Raw genomic sequence first — 21834 nt, forward strand, 5'->3', positions numbered from 1 at the left:
CTGGAATGCAAAGGATTGAACAGTTGCACAAGCAGGGACGCTACAGTAAATTTCACCCACCGCCGATGACTAGGTCTTCAGAGCTAATGTATCTATTACTTTCAATTTCTATTGCATGCTATAAATAGTGGAGAAGGAAATGGCAGCACACTCTAGTATTCTTGTCTGGAAAATCCCACAGAGAGCGAAGCCTGACGGGCTAGAATCCATGAAGTCGCCAAGAGTCGGTGGCAACTTGGCGACTAAATAAGGAGAACTATAAATAAATGCAGTAGTTATTTGCGGTAGACAATAAGGTTAATGAAATCATCTGAGTTCCAGTAACATTCAAGTAAAGATCTAAGGAGGCCTTAGAAAAGAGGGGATTAAAATAAATTCTGTCCTCTGCAGGAAATTATTTTTAGTGTATTCCTTAATTTTGAAAACATGGAGGACTGGGGAGAAGTATTTTAGATTATGATTTGTAGGATAAACCCATGCTTAGTCCAGGATTCAGTGCCCCCAAATTTATTTATTTTAAATTTTATTGAAATACGGACATCCTGGAATGAGAAGTCAAGTGGGCCTTAGGAAGCATTGCTAAGAACAAAGCTAGTGGAAGTGATGGAATTCCAGCTGAGCTGTTGTAAATCCTTAAAAATGATGCTGTGAAAGTGCTGCACTCAATATACCACCAAATTTGGAAAACTCAACAGTGGCCACAGGACTGGAAAAGGTCAGTTTTTATTCCAATCCCAAAGAAAGACAATGCCAAAGAATGTTCAAACTACTGCACAATTGCACTTATCTTACACACTAGCGAACTAATGCTCAAAATCCTTCAAGCTAAGCTTCGAAACACAGGAACTGAGAACCTGAAGATGTGCAGACTGGATTCAGAAAAGGCAGAAGAACCAGAGATCAAATTGCCAACATCCCTTGGGTCATAGAAGAAGCAAGAGAATTAAAAAAAAAAACAAAAACTGCTTTATTGACTATGCCAAAGCCTTTGACCATGTGGATCACAACAAACTGTGGAAAATTCTGAGAGAGATGGGAATACCAGACCACCTTACCTGCTTCCTGAGAAATCTGTATGCAGGTCAAGAAGCAACAGTTAGAACCAGACATGGAACAACAGACTGGTTCCAAATTGGGAAAGGAGTATCTCAAGGCTGTATATTGTCGCCCTGCTTATTTAATTTATATGCAGAATACATCATGCAAAATGCTTGGGCTGGATGAAGCTGGAATCAAGATTACCAGGAAAAATATCAATAACCTCAGATATGCAGATGACACCACCCTTATGGCAGAAAGCAATGAAGAACTAAGGAGCCTCTTGATGAAAGTGAAAGAGGAGAGTGAAAAAGTTGGCTTGGAACTCAACATTCAAAAAATGAAAATCATGGCATCCAGTCCCATCACTTCATGGCAAATAGATGGGGAAACAATGGAAACAGTGAGAGACTTTATTTTCTTGGACTCCAAAGTCACTTCAGTTGGCGACTGCAGCCATGAAATTAAAAGATCCTTCCTCCTTGGAAAAAAAGCTTTGACCAACCTACACAGCATATTTAAAAGCAGAGACATTACTTTGCTGACAAATGTCCATCTAATCAAAGCTATGGTTTTTCCAGTAGTCATGTATGGATGTGAGAGTTGGACTATAAAGACAGTTGAGGGCCAAATAATTGATGCTTTTGACTTTGGTGTTGGAGAAGAGTCTTGAGAGTCCCTTTGAACTTCTAGGAGATCAAACCAGTCCATCCTAAAGGAAATCAGCCCTGAATATTCACTGGAAGGACTGATGCTGAAGCTGAAGCTCCAATACTTTGGCCACCTGATTGGAAGAACTGACTCATTTGAAAAGATCCTGATGCTGGGAAAGGTTGAAGGCAGGAGGAGAAAGGGACAACAAAGGATGAAATGGTTGGATGTCATCACCAACTTGATGGACATGAATTTGAGCAGGCTTCAGGAGTTGGTGATGGACAGGGGAGCCTGGTGTGCTGCAGTCCATGGGGTCACCAAGAATCAGACATAACCGAGCAACTGAATTGAACTGGAACTGTCATGGCACCTCTGGGTATGTCATTTCAACTTGCTGATTGAGGATCAAGGTCTAGTCTTATCTGCCATCTTGGCCCCATTTGTTTCTACTAAGTTTATGTTGTGTCCTTGGGCTATGTCATTCTTTCAAAACTTGTGCCTTGCCCCTTTCCCTCCTGTTATAATGGACATGAGTTTGAGGAAACTCAGGGAGATAGTGAAGGACAGGGAAGCCTGCCATGCTGTAGTCCATTGGGTCACAAAGAGTTGGGCATGACTTAGCAACTGAACAACAGCAACAGTTGATTTATAATGCTGAGCTGATTTCTGCTGTACAGCAAAATGATTTAGATATACATTACATAAATATATTATTCTTTTTAAATCTTCCTTTCCATTATGGTTTATCACAGAACATTGAACATAGTTCCCTGTGCTATACAGTTGTTGTTACTTTTGCAAAGTCACATCCGGCTCTTTGTGACCCCATGGAATGTAGCCCACTTGGCTCTTCTGTCCAAGGGGTTCTCCTGGCAGGAATATGGAGTGGGTTGCCATTTCCTTCTCCACCAAAATTTATTTTTTAAGTTATCTCTAATATTGGATTTTTATTACTCTTGAAGATTATGAAGGGCACTATGCAAACTGCATTTTGGACATTTGAGGGCACTGGTATTTTTCCCAAGAGAAAAGGAAGATTTTTTAGGTTGAAAAAACCTCTTGATGAAAGTGAAAGAGGAGAGTGAAAAAGCCAGCTTAAAACTCAGCATTGAAAAAACTAAGATCATGGTATCCTGTCCCATTACTTCATGGCAAATAGAAGGGGAAAAGTGGAAACAATGACAGATTTTCTTTTTTCTTGGGCTCCAAAATCACTGCGGATGGTGATGGCTTGCATGAAATTAAGACGCTTGCTCCTTGGAAGGAAAGTTATGACTGACTTAGCCAGTGTATTAAAAGGCAGAGACATCATGTTGCTAACAAAGGTCCGTAGAGTCAAAGGTATGGTTTTTCCAGTAGTCATGTACGAATGTGAGAGTTGGACCATAAAAAGGGCTGAGCACCAAAGAATTGATGCTTTGGAATTGTGGTGCTGGAGAAGATTCTTGAGAGTCCTTTGACACCAAGGAGGTCAAACCAGTCAATCCCAAAGAAAATGTTTGTGCAGAATTGATTACATATGGTTTTGTAGTTTCATCTTGAATCCGAGACCCCAAATAACCTGAGATTATAAATTTACTTCATGTTATATCATGTTCTTGTGGTTTATTACCCCTTGCCCACTACTAAAATTATTTATAAGTGTATACACTCTTGTTCCAAAAAGGATTTAGGGCAGTCTTCAAGATGTATACAATATAGCATGACAGAAGACATTGAGTATAGGTGAAGAAAATGAGGTAAAGATTGAATAAATACAGGAAAGTATACAGAACCAAGGTGAGTTTAATCACAAAATGTATTTCGTCAAATCCTAAACAGTGCCAAAAGGGGGCTACACATTTGGCTCTAAGCCAATGTGGGAGGCAAGGTGACACTTAAGAGGGTCTCAGCATCTAAAACAGTGTTTCCTAAGCTAGTAATATAGGAAGTACTTTTCAATTGAAAAGCTTTTTTTTTTTTTTGTAGAGTCAGAGAAGTGGCTTATATTAATATATATAGATATATGCACCTTATACTGATACCTCTCATACAGCTATAAAATAAAAAATTTATAAGGAAAATGATTAGGACCAAAACTATAAAAAACATTACCATTGTGTGTTAGTTCGCTCAGTCATGCCTGACTCTTTGCAACCCCATGGACTGTAGCTCACCAGGGCTCACTGTCCATGGAGTTCTCCAGGCAAGAATACTGGAGTAGGTTTCTATCCCCTTCTCCACGGGATCTTCCTGACCCAGGGGTCGAACCTGGGTCTCCTGCATTGCAGGCATATTCTTTACTGTCTGAGTCACCAGGGAAGCCCATATTACCATTTACAACATCAATCAAATGTAATAGATAATAAATGCTGAAATTATATTACTCTTGCAATTTGAATATGAGACTTTCTGCTCACATTCTGATTCTTTTGAATTTAGCTTGGCTTTTCTATTGGATGCCATGTAAGGATTCATTTAGAAATTCTTCCAGACTTACAGACATAAAGAACAGACTTGCAGTTGCCAAGGGAGAGAAGGGGTAGGGAGGAATGCAGAGTCTGGGAGGAATAGATTGGAAGTTTCTGGTTAGCACATGCAACTATCATGTATTATTGTTGTTCAGCCACTAAGTTGTTTCCAACTCTTTTCAACCCTATGGACTGCAGTGTGCCAGGCTCCTCTGTTCTCTACTGTCTCCCAGAGTTTGCTCAAATTCATGTCCAATGAGTCAGTGATATTATCTAACCATCTCATCCTCTGCCACCCACTTCTCCTTTTGCTTTCAATCTTTCCCAACATCAGAGTCTTTTCCAGTGAGTCAGCTCTTTGCATTAGGTGGCCAAAGTAGTGAAGCTTCAGCTTCAGGATCAGTCCTTCCAATAAATATTCAGGACTGATTTTCTTTAGGACTGACTGGTTTGATCTCTTTGCAGTCCAGGGGACTCTCAGGAGTCTTCTCCAGCGCCACAATTCCAAAGCATCAGTGCTTCAGCTCTCAGCCATCTTTATGGTCCAACTCTCACATCTGTACACGACTACTGGAAAAACCAGAGCTTTGACTATATGGACCTTTGTCGGTAAAATGTTGTCTCTATTTTTAATATGCTGTCTAGATTGGTCATAGCTTTTCTTCCAAGGAGCAAGCATCTTTTAATTTCATGGCTGCAGTCACCATCTGCAGTGATTTTGGAGCCCAAGAAAATAAAGTCTGTCACTGTTTCCACTTTTTCCCTATTTCCCATGAAGTGATGGGACCCGATGCCAAGATCTTAGTTTTTTGAATGCTGAGGGGGTTTTTTTTGTTTGTTTTATAGTTTTATTTATTCATTTATTTCACCTGCACTGGGTCTCCATTGCTGTGTGAGCGCCTTCTCTAGTTTCGGAGAGTGGGTGCTACTCTTTGTTGCAGTGCAGTGGCTTCTCTTGTTGCGGAGCACAGGCTCCGGGTGCACTTGCTTCAGCAGTTGCAGCCTGCAGGCTCTAGAGCATGGGCTCAGTAATCGTGGTGCATGGCCTAGTTGCTGTACGTCATGTGGAATCTTCCCATACCATGGATCGAACTCGTGTTCCCTGCTTTGGTAGGAGGATTCTTCTCCACTGTGCCACCAGGGATGTCCAAATGCTGAGTTTTAAGCCAACTTTTTCACTCTCTTCTTTCACCTTCATCAAGAGGCTCCTTAGCTCCTCTTCACTTTCTGCCATTAGCGTGGTATCATCTGCATATCTGAGATTGTTGATATTTCTCCTGGCAATCCTGATTCTAGCTTGTGAGTCATACAGCCTGGCATTTCGCATAATGTATTCAGCATAGAAGTTAAATAAGCAGGCTGACAATATATAGCCTTTACGTATTCCTTTCCCAATTTTGAGTGCCAACCCACTTCAGTATTCTTGCCTGGAGAATTTCATGGACAGAGGAGCCTGGCGGGCTACAGTCCATGGGATCAAAAAGAGTTGGTCACAACTGAGGGACTAACACTTACACTTATTGTTCCATGTCTAGTTCTAACTGTTGCTTCTTGTCCTGCATACAGGTTTCTCAGGAGACAGATAAGGTGGTCTGACATTCCCATCTCTTTAAAAAACTTTCCACAGTTTGTTGTGATCCACACAGTCAAAGGCTTTAGCGTAGTCAATGAAGCAGATGTTTTTCTGTAATTCCCTTGTTTTTCCTATGATCCAACAGATGTTGGCAATCTGCACTCTGGTTCCTCCCCCTTTTCTAAATCCAGTTTGTACATCTGGAGTTTCTCTGTTCCTGTGCTGTTGAAGCCTAGCTTAAAGGATGTTACCTTCTAGCATGGTAAAAAGGTTCGCATTCATGTGAAATGAATGCAATTGTGTAGTAGTTCAAACATTCTTTGGCCTTGCCTTTCTTTGGGATTGAAATGAAAACTGACCTTTTCCAGTCCTGTGGCCACTGCTGAGTTTTCCGAATTTGCTGGGATATTGAGTGCATCAATTTAACAGCATCATCTTTTAGGATTTTAAATAGTCCTGGTCCCATTAGTTCATGGCAAATAGAAGGGGGAAAATTGGAAGCAGTGACAGATTTCATTTTCCTGGGCTCCAAAATCACTGTGCTCGGTGACTGCAGTCATGAAATTAAAAAACTCTCATGTATAGAATGGATAAACAACAAGGTCCTACTACTGTACAGCACAGGGAACTATATTCAATGTCCTGTGATAAGCCATAATGGAAAAGAATATACAAAAGAATGTATATATATATATGTATAATTGAATCACTTTGCTGAAAGCAGAAACATAAGATTGTAAATCAAATATGTGTTGATAAAAACAGGCCACAATCAATTTTCTGTTTGATTTATACTGCGTGCCTTCACACCATTTGCCTTTCATTTGGCCAATAAGAAAATTTGAATATTTTAATGTTACCAGGTCCCAAATATTATAAACACAAATATAAACATGTGCCATGAAATTTCAGTTCAGTTTAGTCACTCAGTCACGTCTGACTCTTTACGACTCCATGAACTGCAGCACACCAGTCCTCCCTGTCCATCACCAACTGCCAGTCTACCCAAACTCATCTCCATTGAGTCGGTGATGCCATCCAACCACTTATCCTGTTGTCCCCTTCTCCTCCTGCCTTCAATCTTTCCCAGCATCAGGGTCTTTTCAAATGAGTCAGTTCGCATCAGGTGGCCAAAGTATTGTAGTTTCAGCTTCAGCATCAGTCCTTCCAATGAATATTCAGGACTGATTTCCTTTAGGATGGACTGGTTGGATCTCCTGCAGTCCAAGGGACTCTCACAGTTCAAAAGCATCAATTCTTTGGCACTCAGCTTTCTGTGTAGTCCAACTCTCACATCCATACATGACCACTGGAAAAACCATAGCCTTGACTAGGTGGATCTTTGTTGACAGAGTAATGTCTCTGCTTTTGAATATGCTGTCTAGGTTGATCATAACTTTCCTTCCAAGGAGTAAGCATCCTTTAATTTCATGGCTGCAGTCACCATCTGCAGTGATTTTAGTTCAGTTCAGTCGCTCAGTCGTGTCTGACTCTTTGCGACCCTATGAATCGCAGCACGCCAGGACTCCCTGTCCATCACCATTTCCTGGAGTTCACTCAGACTCACGTCCATTGAGTCCGGGATGCCATCCAGCCATCTCATCCTCGGTCGTCCCCTTCTCCTCCTGCCCCCAATCCCCCCCAGCATCAGAGTCTTTTCCAATGAGTCAACTCTTCGCATGAGGTGGCCAAAGTACTGGAGTTTCAGCTTTAGCATCATTCCTTCCAAAGAAATCCCAGGGTTGATCTCCTTCAGAATGGACTGGTTGGATTTCCTTGCAGTCCAAGGGACTCTCAAGAGTCTTCTCCAACACCACAGGTCAAAAGCATCAATTCTTGGGCGCTCAGCCTTCTTCACAGTCCATCTCTCACATCCATACATGACCACAGGAAAAACCATAGCCTTGACTAGATGGACCTTAGTCGGCAAAGTAATGTCTCTGCTTTTGAATATACTATCTAGGTTGGTCATAACTTTTCTTCCAAGGAGTAAGCGTCTTTTAATTTCATGGCTGCAGTCACCATCTGCAGTGATTCTGGAGCCCCCCAAAATAAAGTCTGACACTGTTTGGAGCCCTCCAAAATAAAGTTAGCCACTGTTTCCCCATCTATTTGCCATGAAGTGATGGGACCGGATGCCATGACCTTAGTTTTCTGAATGTTGAGCTTTAAGCCAATGTTTTCACTCTCCTCTTTCACTTTCATCAAGAGGCTCTTTAGTTCTTCTTCACTTTCTAGAACTGTGAGGAAATAACTTCTGTTATCTAAGCCACCCAGTCTGTGGCCTTTTACAGCAAACTAATTCAAGCCTGTGGGCTTTCCTGGTGGCTCAGACAGTAAAGGATATTCCTGCAATGCAGGAGACCCAGGTTGGATCCCTGGGTTGGGAAGATCCCCTGGAGAAGGGAATGGCAATGCACTCCAGTATTCTTGCCTGGAGAATTCCATGGACAGAGGAGCCTGGTTGGCTATAGTGCATGGGCTCGCAAAGAGTCGGACAGGACTGAGAGACAAAATAACAATGAAAACATGTGTTGATAGTAGCTGAGGCCATACAGTGACTGAGATCATCCAGAAATAGAGTGAGAAGAAAAGTCTGCCTCCACAAGAACTCTGGAGAACACTTACTATCTCTAGGAGCCAGGTGAAGAAGTCCTGCAAAGAGAATGAGAGGGATTCTCAGTGGTGTGGTAGAAGAGTCAGCAGAGCCCAAGGGAGAGCCAAAGGAAGAGAAAGTTTCCATAAAGGAGGAAGTGCTACAGAGAGGTCAACGAAGACAAAGCCTGAAAATAATTTTGGTAAGTAGAATGCACTTTAAGAGGAGTAATTCCAGCAGAATGATTTTGATAGAAGTCATACTGCAGGACACTGGTCCCCAGCCTTTTTGGCACCAGGGATCGGTTTCGTGGAATACAATTCTTCCATGGATAAGGTGGGAGGGTAGGGGTGGGGGAGTCGAGGGGGTGGTTTTGACATGATTCAAGCACGTTACATTTATTGCGCACTTTATTATTATTACATCAGCTCCACCTCAAGATCATCAGGCATTAGATCCCAGAGGTTGCAGACCCCTGTTATAGGAGACTGAAATGTGAATGGGAGGTTGGGGAAGGGAGACATGAAAACTTTTTCAAGAAGATTGATTTCAAGTGAAGAAGCATGCTTTATTAAGTCTTGCATGCGTTTTGTGTCCAACTCTTTGCGACCCCATGTACTGTAGCCCGCCAAGCTCCTCTGTCTATGGTATTCTCCAGACAAGAATTTGGAGAAGGAAATGGCAACCCACTCCAGTGTTCTTGCCTGGAGAATCCCAGGGATGGGGGAGCCTGGTGGGCTGCCTTCTATGGGGTGGCACAGAGTCGGACACGACTGAAGTGACTTAGCAGCAGCAGCAGCAGAATGCAAAAGTGTAAATGAAACAAAGTAAAAACCCAACAGTTTAAAACGCTGGTTTGGATTCCAGTGAGACCACAAATGAACGGAATGATTAGGGCAAATTATAGAGGTACTCTTGCCTTCAATTACTCATGCACCTTCCAGCAACATGCCTTCAATTACCCATTCACCTTCCGGCAACAAAGAATCTTCAAGGCAGTTGAAAATTAAGTTTCTGGTCTCTATTTTAGGAGAATAGTTATTTGGCTCTTAGTTCTGATCCGGTAATTGTTACTCATTCAAGGGTTAAATCTTGGAGACGTCCAGTCCAAGGAGTAGTTGAAAAACAACTGTTGCTAGGTGTATTCTGGTAGCTAATGTCTTTCCCTCCGTAGGTAACTGAATTCTTCATCACCTATGATCACTTCTCTGCTTCAGCTGGTTTTTTCCTGCCTGCTTCTATGTCTGGGCTAGATTGGTACTCCCTTCTTCCTCTTCTATGTTCCTTTCAGTCAACTATCAGCTGTTACCCTCTTCCCTCTGAGATGTTCATAGGATAAATAAATGCATTAAAAAAAAAAAAGAATACTGGAGTGGGTTGCCATGCCCTTCTCCAGGGGATCTTCATGACACAGGGATCAAACCCATGTCTCCCTGTGGCTCCTGCATTGTAGGCCGATTCTTTACCACTGAGCCGTCGGGGAAGCTCTTATAAAGTCTTAGTAAGCATAATTTCTGATGATTGCATAATTGCCCATCACTTGATTGTATTACTTTTATGTTTGTGTTGATTAGAAATGTTTCCTTATTTATCTATTTACTTATTACTATTTAAAATAACTCTGACAAGGATATTTTATTTATTTATCTGGCTCAGTCAGGTCTTAGTTGAAGCATGCAAAGAGCTTCATTATATCATGTGAGAACTTTCATTGCAGTGCCGGACTCTCTAGTTGTAGTAAACAGGCTCAGTAGTTGGGGTACGTGGGCTTAGTTGGCACAGGCTCAGGAGTTGGGGTATGTGGGCTTAGTTGGCACAGGGTCAGTAGTTGGGGTGCATGGGCTTAGTTGCACCATGGCATGTGAGGTCTTAGCTCCCTGACCAGGGATCGAACCCACATCTCCTGCATTGCAAAGTGGATTCTTAACCGCTGGACCACAAGGCAAGTCCTGACAAAGATATTTATATATCCTTTATTTTTACACTCAAATCAATTTCTTAAGTTAGATTGCTAGAATTACAATAGTGGAATCAAGGAGTACAAACATTTTTAAGGTGTTTATTAGATCCATCAAATTATTGTTTAGGAGGGATATACCAATTTATGTCTTCACGTGCAGTGTGAGAGAGTTCTGACTTCATTACATCCTACCCAGAAATGAATTTTGTGATTTTTAAAAGCATCCTTATATTACCTATGAAAGGGAACTATGCCTCCCTAGACAGCTGGCTGGTTCTAGGCCTGGGGAGAGGAAAGTTCAAGAGGAGCCTGGTACGTTTGTGACAGCACGTGAGGAAATGCTCAAAAAGTGATGGCGGCATGTTAAGTGGACTCAAAAGCCAGCTGATGGGGCTCTCACTGAGCAAATTGAGAACAACTTGAGCATCAGAAAGAATGGTCTCAGTAATAAATTATAACATATTAAAACAAATCTTCACAAATTCATACTGATAGTGTTAAAAGATAAACTGAGGCATGTTACAGTTTTTAAGAGTTTATTTGACCGAGAATTGGTCATCACCAAATGGAAAGTGGTTAAGAGCACTCCATAGAAAGGGGCTAGAGGAAAAGACTTTTATAGAGAAGAGGCAGAGGTCAAGCAAGGAACTTTATTTAATTGGCTATGGCTTAAGCTAATGGCTTATTCGAGAAAGCCTAGGTGGTTGGTTGTGATTTTGTCCCTGGGTTTTGAATGCCTAACCTTGAGGCATTAGAGGCTTAGGTTTTGGTTTGCTTACACAGGCTACTAAGGCACTGGAACTGCCTCAGTCTAATGGCTTCCTTATTTAATTCATTTAATATTACTAATCAATATATAAAAAAAGAAAGACTAAGACTTTATTTTCAGTACAAGTACAGATAATACATATAGAGGAATATAAGCATAGTACTGTCATAAGAACAATAGACTCAGGTCTAATGGCTTCCTTATTTAATTCATTTAATATTACTAATCAATATATAAAAAAAGAAAGACTAAGACTTTATTTTCAGTACAAGTACAGATAATACATATAGAGGAATATAAGCATAGTACTGTCATAAGAACAATAGACTCAGCAAAAATGATTAATACGTGCCCTGATTGTTACCGAAAGGAGTGTGCGTGTCTGGCTGCTCGCTGCTCAAAAGCTGATAAACAAGCCAGGTTAGTGGAAAGGAAAGTTTGTTTGTTCAGATGCTGGCAACTGGAGCGGGGGAGGGTGGCAGACATCTGTCCAAAGGCCGACTCCCCGACACCCCAGCCACGGGGTCCCACTTCCCTCGACACCCACCCCCCAACAAGCAGGGGGTGAGGAGAGCTTTTATAAACAGAGTGGTGGTGGGAGGGGGTGCTACATGCAGAAACATCTCTAACAGTCATCTTCAAATTTGTCATCAGTGGTCTGACCAGCATTATCTTGATTGTTTCAGGTACAATTAATCTTCAGTTCCAGGGTCCATTTGTTCCCATTTTGAACTGTGGCAGCTCATGTCCTGGGTACAGTCTGGTCATCATGTCACTAACTTCTCCACCTGGTGTTTGGTATCCATAAAACAGTTCATAGGCTATGATAACCCAGAATATTATCTACAGCCCTTGAGAAAGAACTAAAGGTCCTTGACTATGCTTAATGACGACATTATTATTATCTAGTCTCCTTTCACTGTTTTCCTTTGTTTACACATGTTCTCATTTCTCTGATTAAACTTATTCTTTGACTAAAGTTTTCCACAGGCAAGAGGCAGGTAGATGACGTGGTGCAGGGAGGTCCTGCTTCGTTTCATGATGAGTTTTTTTTTCTTTCTACTATATACATATGATATATTTGAAGTATAATTGATTTACAACCTATGAGAGTTTTAGAGGAGAATGTTTACACAAATATCTCTCTACAGATATAATTCAACTGGAGTTAATTTTGATGTCTGGAGCAAGTTGAGAATGTAAACTGATTTTTTTTCCCCTGTTTTCTCTTTCCTTTTCACAGAAATTAAACTGTATGCCAATACATATATTAGACTGTAAGCTTCTTGAGGACATCCTGTTCACAATTTTATCCCTTGTGCAGAACTAACACATTTTCCATCAAATTAGTCACTCAAAAAATATTCATCAAATAACTGTTTTGTTTACCATTATTAAGTTAAACCAGGAGGATCTTAGACAGACTTGGCTCTAATGTCCTAGTAGCCTAAGTAAGCAAACCAAAACCTAAGCCTGTAATAACTTGAGGTTAGAAATTTGAAACCAAAGGGTAACCAATTACCAATGGCCACGTAGGCTTTCCTAAATAAGGCAACTGCCTAAGCTAGAGTCAATCCATTTTCTTGCGTTGACTGTAAGTCTATCCCCCAATTCCTGTTTCCGGAGTGCTTCTAACCACTTTGCATTTGGTGATGCCCCATTCTTGCTCAAATAAATTCTTGAAGGTTTTAATATGCCTCAGTTTATCTTTTACCATGTATGGAGTTTCTTTATTTACTAGGGTCTTAACTGGACTATCCTGTTCATATGATGTCTTGGTCTAATCTATACTTTGTTGTAGGTTTGTGAAGTATTAACATCACCAGGCTAGTTTTCTGAAAGGCATAGACATTTACGAGCTGAGGAGGAGTCACTGGAAAAAGAGAGGTTGAAGACATGATGTCAACTCCTGTAATAGGGAAGACACTTTGTACGCTACTACAGCTGCTGCTGCTGCTAAGTCGCTTCAGTTGTGTCTCACTCTGTGTGACCCCATAGATGGCAGCCCACCAGGCTCCCCCGTCCCTGGGATTCTCCAGGCAAGAGCACTGGAGTGGGTTGCCATTTCCTCCTCCAATGCATGAAAGTGAAAAGTCAAAGTGAAGTCACTCAGCCGTGCGCAACTCTTAGCGACCCCATGGACTGCAGCCTATCAGGCTCCTCCGTCCATGGGATTTTCCAGGCAAGAGTACAGGAGTGGGGTGCCATTGCCTTCTCTGACTCTACTACAAGTTAACCACTAAAGGGATATTACCTCTAAGCTTCTGTGCATGTGTATTCAGTTGTATCTGACTCTACTATAGTCTGCCAAGCTCCTCTGTCCATGGGGATTCTCCAGGCAAGAATACAGGAGTGGGTTGCCATGTCCTCCTCCAGGGGATCTTCCCTGATCCAGGGATTGAACCTGCGTCTCTTCTGTCACCTGCACCGGCAAGCAGGTTCTTTACCACTAGCACCACCTGGGGAGCCCTGCCTGTAAGCTTAAATTATACATAATAACCCATCTCCAGGAACTTTGCCTCCTAGGTAATGAGCATTAAACTAAATTGCCTTTGTTTAGCACACAGGAAACAACCCTGACCAGGCACACCGAAGGGAGGGAAAAATTAACACATCCCCTTAGGGGGCTGACTGGAGTCTGGAAATGTTTGACTTGACTCCTTTTCCTTTTAGTATAAAAGAATCCTAAATTTTCACTCAGGCAAGATGGTTCTTTGGGGTATGAGTCTACCATCTTCTTGGTTTGCTGGCTTTCTGAATAAAGTCACTCTTTCTTGACCCAACAACTTGTCCCTCCATTTACTGGCCTGTCATGCTGCAGTATTATGAGCTTGGACGTGGTGACTTCCAAGGGGAGCAATGAGAAGGTGGGTTCTGAGCTGGGAGGACTGAACGGGGCAAGAAGAGGCTCCTTTTACTCAGAGGGCAGGAGTCAGGCCAGAGTGGATGAATGCACGTGCATACTCAGTTGTGTCAGACTCTTTGTGACCCCATGGACTGTAGCCCGCCAGGCTCCTCTGTCCAAGGCATTTCCCAAGCAAGAATACTGGAGTGGGTTGTCATTTCCTTCTCCAGGGGATCTTCCCGACCCAGGGATCAAACCCATGCCTCCTGCATTGGCAGGTGGATTCCTTACTGCCGTACCACCTGGGAAGCGGTAAGGGTGGATGTGGAGGCAGGTAAATGTGGTAGGGGTGGTTAGGTACTTAGGGATTGCACTGAATAGCTCAGGCTGTTCCACTCAGGTAGAATAAGATTCTCTTGCTTAGAATAATACAGCGCGGGTAGGGGTGGTGGTGGTGGTGGTGGTGGTGGCGGCTATTGCAGTAGCGAGGAATGGAACAGGAAGTTGATTACCAATTCCTAGGGTGATTGCTGAGGTGCTCAGCTGAGGATGGTAACAGATTCATTCCGCTACCAGACTTCAGGCTTCCATGCTACTGTCCAGTGGCTGCAAAGATCCAACTCAAGGAAAATTGGGTGAGAATTTGCCAAAACTCTTGGGGGAACTAGGCCTGCAGAATTTAATTAAAATAGCACCTCACTTTGGGGTTCATTTCCCTTCTGACTGCTCCTGCCAACTTCCACATCCTGTCAGCAGGACAAAATGATGGGTAAGGAGAGCCAGGCTGAGCAAGTCGGGGCTTGGTAACATGTGCACCAGTCTTTGCATCACAAAACTTGAATGAAAGAATCAGCTATAGCGCTAACATCACTGGATTAGACACATTGTACAAATGCTTTACGTACAGTGTTTTACCTAGCCTTCACAAAACTATCTGTGAAGGCTACTATCGTTAGTCCCACTTTACAGATAAGAGGTCTAGTGAAGTGAAGTCGCTCAGTCGTGTCCGACTCTTTGCGATCCCGTGGACTGTAGCCTGCCAGGCTCCTCTGTCCATGGGATTCTCCAAGCAAGAATACCGGAGTGGGTTACCATTTCCTTCTCCAGGGGATCTCCCTGACGCAGGGATCGAACCCGGGTCTCCCTCATTGGAGGGAGGGACTTTAACCTCTGAGCCACCAGGGAAGCCATAAGTCTAGAGCCTGAAGAAATCGGCAATTTGATTAAGATCACGTGTCCATTTAGCAGCATCTCTCCAGTCTGATAACAGTGTTCGCTCTAGGCACAAGTGTCAGTCCGTAAGAAAGCTGAGCGCGGTAAGATTCATTTCAGTTCAGTTCAGTCGCTCAGTCGTGTCCCATTCTTTGCGACCCATGGACTGCAGCACGCCAGACTTCCCTGTCCATCACCAACTCCCGGAGCTTACTCAAACTCATGTCCATTGAGTCGGTGATGCCAACCAACCATCTCATCCTCTGTCGTATGAGTGCCCATATTATCGAAAACATACGGTAACCACAATCCGCCTGCACCCGTCTGGTGACCCGGCACGCCTGATACTCACGCGCGCAGTCGCCGTGGCTTCCTCTAGGAAAACAGGCGGCTTAATCTCGGTCAAGGTGTCGAGCACGACTCTATCTGGGCTGGATTCCTTCTGCCTGAGCGTCCGATCCGAACGTCGTGAGGGCGGGGCACGGAGGGCGGAGCCGCCGCCCGGAGAGTTGCGGATTGGAGGGGAGGAGGAACAGGGGGCGGAGCCTTGGTGAGAAGCGAGAAGCTGCAGCAACCATGTAAGCAGCTTTGATTCTGCCGCAACCGCCGGCGGCTTCAGTACCGCGTTGCTAGGCTCTCAAACTGCTTTCCTGCGCCTGGACCCGGTGAACCCGAGGCTGGGGTGGAGGGTGGCCTGCGGGGTTGGGGCGGGAAGCTCAGGTAAGGGAGGGACTTGGCACGCGGACGGTTGGGCCTGAGTGTGGGGAAGAAGGCGGGTTTTGGAAGCTCTATGGCTGGAGCGGTGGGGAACTCTGAAGTGAAGGAGACAGCTGGGCTTCACAACTAGGGCTGAGGCCGGGCTGCGGCGGAGGCCGGGTAAGGAAGGGCAGAGAACCTGTGCTCCAGTTCAGGCGGCTCCCCTAATTCCCCGGCTGACCCTTGTGTAGCGAGTGGGGAAGGGATCTGGGTGGGACTGTCTTGGAGAGGTTTCCTTGGAAGCATTCGAAGTTCCCTTGCTCCTGTCTTGTTCCGTGTACTTGAACTTATTTCTGAGGTCGCTAGTCCAGTTCCTCCTCTCTCTCATGGATTAAGCTCTGAGCCTGTGTTTCAGAGGTGCATACGTAGACTAGACAAAAAAGTTCCTAATCTACAGAAACGATACCAATAGTGAGGTTTCAGATATGTATTTACTTCCTATAGTGCTTGTCTGCTCTTTGAGACCATTCCGTTTGTACCTGTGTCAGTCTCTTGAGAAGACCTGATTTCTCAGTATTTTCCCCTTGCTTAGAACGTTCCCAACAAGCGGATGAGAATGGAATATTTTTAGGAATTTAGGGATCTTCTGGTTTATATAGAAGTTATTATTAAGACATTCAAAAATATGAGAAATACTGGAATTCCGTATGTCATTTCTGTTTATCTGATGCGTGTATTTATTAAATTATCCCGTACTGATTCAGTGCACATTCTTGTAAAATTACTCCGATATTGACAGGAGAGATGGTCTTTTGTTATATTGTAGTGTTTTGTTTCTGATTTATTTGAATCTTGTTTTCTAGCGCTCCCAAGCTCCCACTGTTAGAATTCTTACAAAAAATATTCTTAATTTTTTTCTGTTGGATTCGAGTTTGTGACAGAGGTGAGCAGGTTAAGTTTCTGTTGAAAAAGCAAGACTACTCTCCCATGTCCTCTTTTTCTTCTTTCTGGGAAGAAGAATATGAATCATGTGGTTTTCCTTTAGAAAGCCTCCATCTGTTGGTTTGTCAGTCAACAATTGAACACAAAAAATCTTTGTAGATGGAAACTAACATTTCTAGTGTTCAGCTGTCCTGCAGTTAGATATATTTTGAGTTTGTTTTTTTTTTTAAACACTGTAGTACTTAGAAATGACTGAACTGATACTTGGGTTTTTCTGTCTGCTAACATTTTGATTTAACTAGTGGAGTAGGCTTATTTTCTAAATGTCAATTCCTGACAAGCCTTTTGATGGTGCTTAGTGGAAGTGCATATACAAGTCTGCAAAGGAAAAGAGGCAATGTGTTGGTGATACATGAGAGAGGTCTTTGAATGAGTAAGTGAATACTTCAAGTTACCTCTCAGATAGGAAATAATCGTAGTTTATGTCACAGACAGTTATTATTAAGCTACCAGAGAAAGAGTTATGTAAGGTAGGTTTTTCATGGTTGTGATATTGTTATATAATTATTATGATTAACTCTGTGTGATTGTATCTTTTAGAGACTCCATCAGTCAGTATTTTCATGGTAATTTTTATCCTCACATCTCCAAAGTCTAGTAAAAGTTTGTGGGTGACTCTCTTAGGTGTGATGCTAAGACTCTGCAGGAAGGTTGCTTTATTCCTCTCCTGTTACTTGTGTCAAAGAAGAGTGTAGGATGTTCTCTGAGGCCTTCAGCTTGCTACTGTTGTTACTGCGGTCACCTCTCTTTTTACTTTTTTGAGTTTACACTTGGTCAGTCAATCATCAGCTAATTTCCCAACCCTTTCTGTGGCAGTGTGGGTTATCAGGACACTTTAGAAGGACGTGTCCTTTCCTTCCTTCTCTTCTCCTCCAGTCCCTTCCTCTTTTTCTTCCCCCCACCCCTTTCCAGTAAATGTTGCCAAAATTCTTTTTGTTAGTGGTTTTATTTTTGTTTTGTTTAATGAACAATTAAATTATTATTCAGGCAACATCCTTAACAGTTAGAATTCAAATAGAACAGAATTGAAAGTCTGTGAAGAGCTACAAAATAATTTTGCTCTAAAGACTAATTCTGTGCCTTTTATGGGCAAGTACTCTGCTAAAAGTGCTTCATATACACTATCCCACTTAGTCACACTATGCCTCAGTTTCCACTATGTAAAATGAGGATGGTAATATATATCTTACAAGGCTCTTAGGTGGGTTTATTCAGCTAAGAAATTTCATAGTCAAAATTTGAAACCGAGAGTGTATGCCTCCAAAACCATTACAAACTTGAAATACCTCTTTCATTAAAAGAGGAAATAACTAGATAAAAAATGCTGCCCTTTTGGGGGGAAAAAGTATTTCTGGAGTGAAACTTGGCGTCTAGTTATAGTTGGACCACTGAAGAGCTTATGTGACCCTCAAGAAAGTTGTTTTGGGGTCAGTGTACATTGCTTGCCTCAGAGGTGAAATGTAGTAATAAGGCCAGTTCTGTGTTCCAGGCATTTATATAAATGAAATGAGATGGTAGGTAGGATTTTGAAAGTGAAGAGCTTTTTATAAGAGTGTAGTGTCCTTGTAAATATAAGATTACACGCTATAGCATTTTATGAGTTATGCATAGTTCATGGTCTTCTGTTTTATTTGAAGTGTTAATCAATATGGCAGAAAATAGACATCTGTGCTTTTCTGGTACCTGCATCTGAGGATGTAGGTAATAGTCCTTTGGTTGAATTATGAGTTTTGGTTATTTAGGAAAAAAAAAGCACTTTAAGATCTTCATTTTAATGCCTATATGAGTTTAGACTTAAGGAGAAAAACCAGGCTTCTGTACCTACGAGGACATGTAGTGGGGATCAGCTTTGTTGGTTTAGATCGTTCTCATAGCTGATGAGACATAGTTTGAGGTAACTTTTGAGGTTATATAGAAATGCATTAAGGAATGACTTTTATTTCCTGTTCTTGGAAGTATTTAGTTTTTAATACTTTTTTAAAAAGCAAACATGGGAATAAGTAAAATAAAACTTTGAAGAATTTGTATGCTTTTGTAAAACAAGTTTACCGCCCCCCCCAACTTTAAAGAGCTGTTTCTTTTTCAAGAAAAAAAATCTTAAAATGAAAAACATATAAATAAAGTGAAAAATCTTTTTTTTCCTTTTTGCCTGTTCACATTTTTTCCTTGCCTTCAAATTTTTAATACTTTTGGGTTTTTTTTTTTTTTGGGTATTTGAAACTACAAATACATATACATAAAATACAAATACCTAAAAATATATTAATTTTGAAAATGAGATTGACTGTAAACATTCCTAGTTTTAGATAATTGAAACTCTTCCTTATCATCTAGACTGCAGTGTTTTCCAGTATTGATTTGGAACGGATGCTGAAGTAGACTTAAGTACTCTGGTGTTCTTAGGTGTGAGCTTTTGAAGTTAGATTTCTAGACCTTTGGGTGCTGTTTGGGCTTCCTGAGGAACTTACTTTTGCTTATTTCTTTTGTTTATTAGACTCATGAAATGGCCACAGATGATAAGACTTCCCCAACATTGGACTCCGCTAATGACTTGCCTCGGTCTCCTACCAGTCCTTCTCATCTCACACACTTTAAACCTCTGACTCCTGATCAGGACGAGCCTCCTTTTAAATCAGCGTATAGTTCTTTTGTCAATCTCTTTCGATTTAACAAAGGTAAAGACCTGTTAAAGATCAGACATCCTGCCATCTTGATTCTCTGAAATTCTCTTGTTCAACTTTCATGCTGTGTCTTTACAAGAAAGTGAATATTAACTAGGAAATAGCCTTCATCATAGGTCCTTGGGTTTAATTGCATAAGAAAAGAAAGCTAGAATTTTCTCTTTAATCTTAGTAATTACTGGAATGGAAAGTTGGAATTGAAAACTAAATGTTAAAACGAGGTTAAAGTTAGCATCATCATTTTTTTTCCTTTGTTAATATATCTGTATTCTTAAGTCCATAGGATGGACTTTGCTCTTTTAGAGGTTAATAGCCAAAAGATTTTAATGAAAGCAGTGAAACTAAAGAATGAGCACATGGGAGGAAGGGTTCATATTTTTCAAAAATTAAAAGCTGTCAGCAGGCTTCTTGTTAATTTGTTTAATACATTTAATGATATCAAATGAAAATGTGTTTTTAAAATGAGCTCTTTCTAAGTAATATTTTTTTACTCATTAGAAGAGTTAAAAAACATGGTCTACATCTTATGCTTTATATTTGACAATATTGTTTGAAATGTGTTGGAAAGTAATCCCTCTCATTGAAAGGGATTTATGGGGTAATAGTTTAACTCAGTGGAAATTTTAATAGTGTTAACTGACTTTTATTAGCAGGCATGTTTAAAGCTCTGTGAAACCTCCCATTAGTCCCATCATTTTGAAAACAGTAATCTTTTTCTTTTTTTTTTTAAAGAAACCTCAACAGTCTTATTTTGAATAATTCTGAATTTATGTAAAAATTAGGAAAATAATACAGAAAGTTCTCATATATCCCTACACCCTGTTTTCCCTGTTACTAACATCTTACATTGGTAGAGTACGTTTATTATAATCAGTGAGCCATTATTGACAAAATATTACGAACTAAAGTATGTATTTTATTCATTTTTCTCCAGTTTCTACCTAATGTCCTTTTTGTGTTCCAGGATCCTGTCTAGGATACATTACATTTACAGTAGTCTTTTTATTAAGCAAATGTTTATTGAGCACCTGCTCTCTACTGGGCACTATGTTAATAGTCAAGGAGAGAGAAGTGAAGTCACTCAGTCGTGTCCGACTCTGTGCGACCCCATGGGCTGTAGCCCACCAGGCTCCTCCATCCATGGGATTTTCCAGGCAAGGATACTGGAGTGGGGTGCCATTTCCTTCTCCAGGGGATCTTCCCGACTCAGGGATCGAACCCCGGTCTCCCGCATTGCAGGCAGATGCTTTACTGTCTGAGCCACCAGGGAATCTATCCCATAAATGAAATAGAATAACAAAAGATCCCAGCCTTCATGTGGAGCTTGCAGTCTATTTCCATTAACATGCTCAAGAAATTTCTAGTGAAAAGTAAAACCCACCGAAGGTCACATATACCAAGGATGTAATTATTGGCCTGTAATTTTGCCACCTGTTTTGAATTTTTTTTTTAGCTCTTTTACTTAGTATGTGATACAAGTATACATTTTTTTTCTGAAAAATCTCATCTATTTCCTTTTCTTTGCTGAGCTCTTGAGTCTTAGTTTTTCCAATAATTCCAAGTTTTCCTTTGCTACAGAGAGAGGAGAAGGGGGCCAGGGAGAGCAACAGTCTCTGAGTGGAAGTTGGACCAGCCCTCAGCTCCCTTCAAGGACACAATCTGTGAGATCACCTACACCTTATAAAAAGCGGCTTAATGAGGAGTTCCAGCGTCGATCTTCAGTGTTAGGTATGATACTGTTCGCATTTCATTCCTCTCTGAGTATTAGACTTTTCCCAGTCATTGTGTTTCCCAGGTTGTTTGTTGACTTAACTTTTTTGCTATTTGGAATAGTCAGGTACTGTTGAGAATTAATGAAACTTACCTGGATAGTGAAATAATTTGTTGATACCTAAACAGAAGTTCTTAAAACATTTCATTAAACTTTAATTTGGGCTTTCCAAGTGGTGCTAATGGTAAAGAACCTGCCTACCAATGTAGGAGACATAAGAAATACGGGGTAGATGCCTGGGTTGGGAAGATCCCCTGGAGGAGGACATGGCAACTCACTCCAGTATTCTTGCCTGGAGAATCCCAGCAACAGAGGGATCTCCAGGGAATCCTGGTGGGCTACAGTCCATAGGGTTGCAAAGAGTTGGACATGACTGAAGTGACCTAGCAAACAAGAGTTCTTAAACATTTCACTGAACTTTAATTTGGTCAAGGCAGAGATCTGATTTCACTGAACTTTAATTTGGGCAAGGCAGAGATCTCTTGACTGTTTTTTTTTGATTAATTACTTGCTTGGGTTTCAGCAGAGGACAGTTTGCAACACCCCCAGGAGAACTCAGGTTAGTCTGAACCTTGTGACTGCCACAT

At 41.6% G+C, this 21834-nt stretch overlaps 1 protein-coding gene across 13 annotated transcripts in view; it reads left to right on the forward strand.

The window, feature by feature from the left end:
• The first annotated feature begins 15455 nt into the window (after window positions 1-15455).
• The window catches only part of PIKFYVE (phosphoinositide kinase, FYVE-type zinc finger containing), an 80802-nt gene continuing 74423 nt past the window's right edge, over window positions 15456-21834 (forward strand). For 3 of the 13 annotated variants that reach the window (XM_069578174.2, XM_070292275.1, XM_070292276.1), the window contains exons 1-4: window positions 15456-15675; window positions 19290-19470; window positions 21055-21204; window positions 21771-21806. In XM_069578174.2, coding sequence (XP_069434275.2) covers window positions 19299-19470; window positions 21055-21204; window positions 21771-21806 — 358 coding nt within the window. In that variant the 5' untranslated portion in view covers window positions 15456-15675; window positions 19290-19298. Of the gene's footprint in view, window positions 15818-19289; window positions 19471-21054; window positions 21205-21770; window positions 21807-21834 lie in introns of all 13 variants that reach the window. The other 10 variants (XM_070292271.1, XM_069578178.1, XM_070292270.1 and 7 more) reach the window with 5 other exon arrangements.

The sequence above is a fragment of the Ovis canadensis genome, chromosome 2 (assembly GCF_042477335.2).
Source record: "Ovis canadensis isolate MfBH-ARS-UI-01 breed Bighorn chromosome 2, ARS-UI_OviCan_v2, whole genome shotgun sequence".
Taxonomy (NCBI): Eukaryota; Metazoa; Chordata; class Mammalia; order Artiodactyla; family Bovidae; genus Ovis; species Ovis canadensis.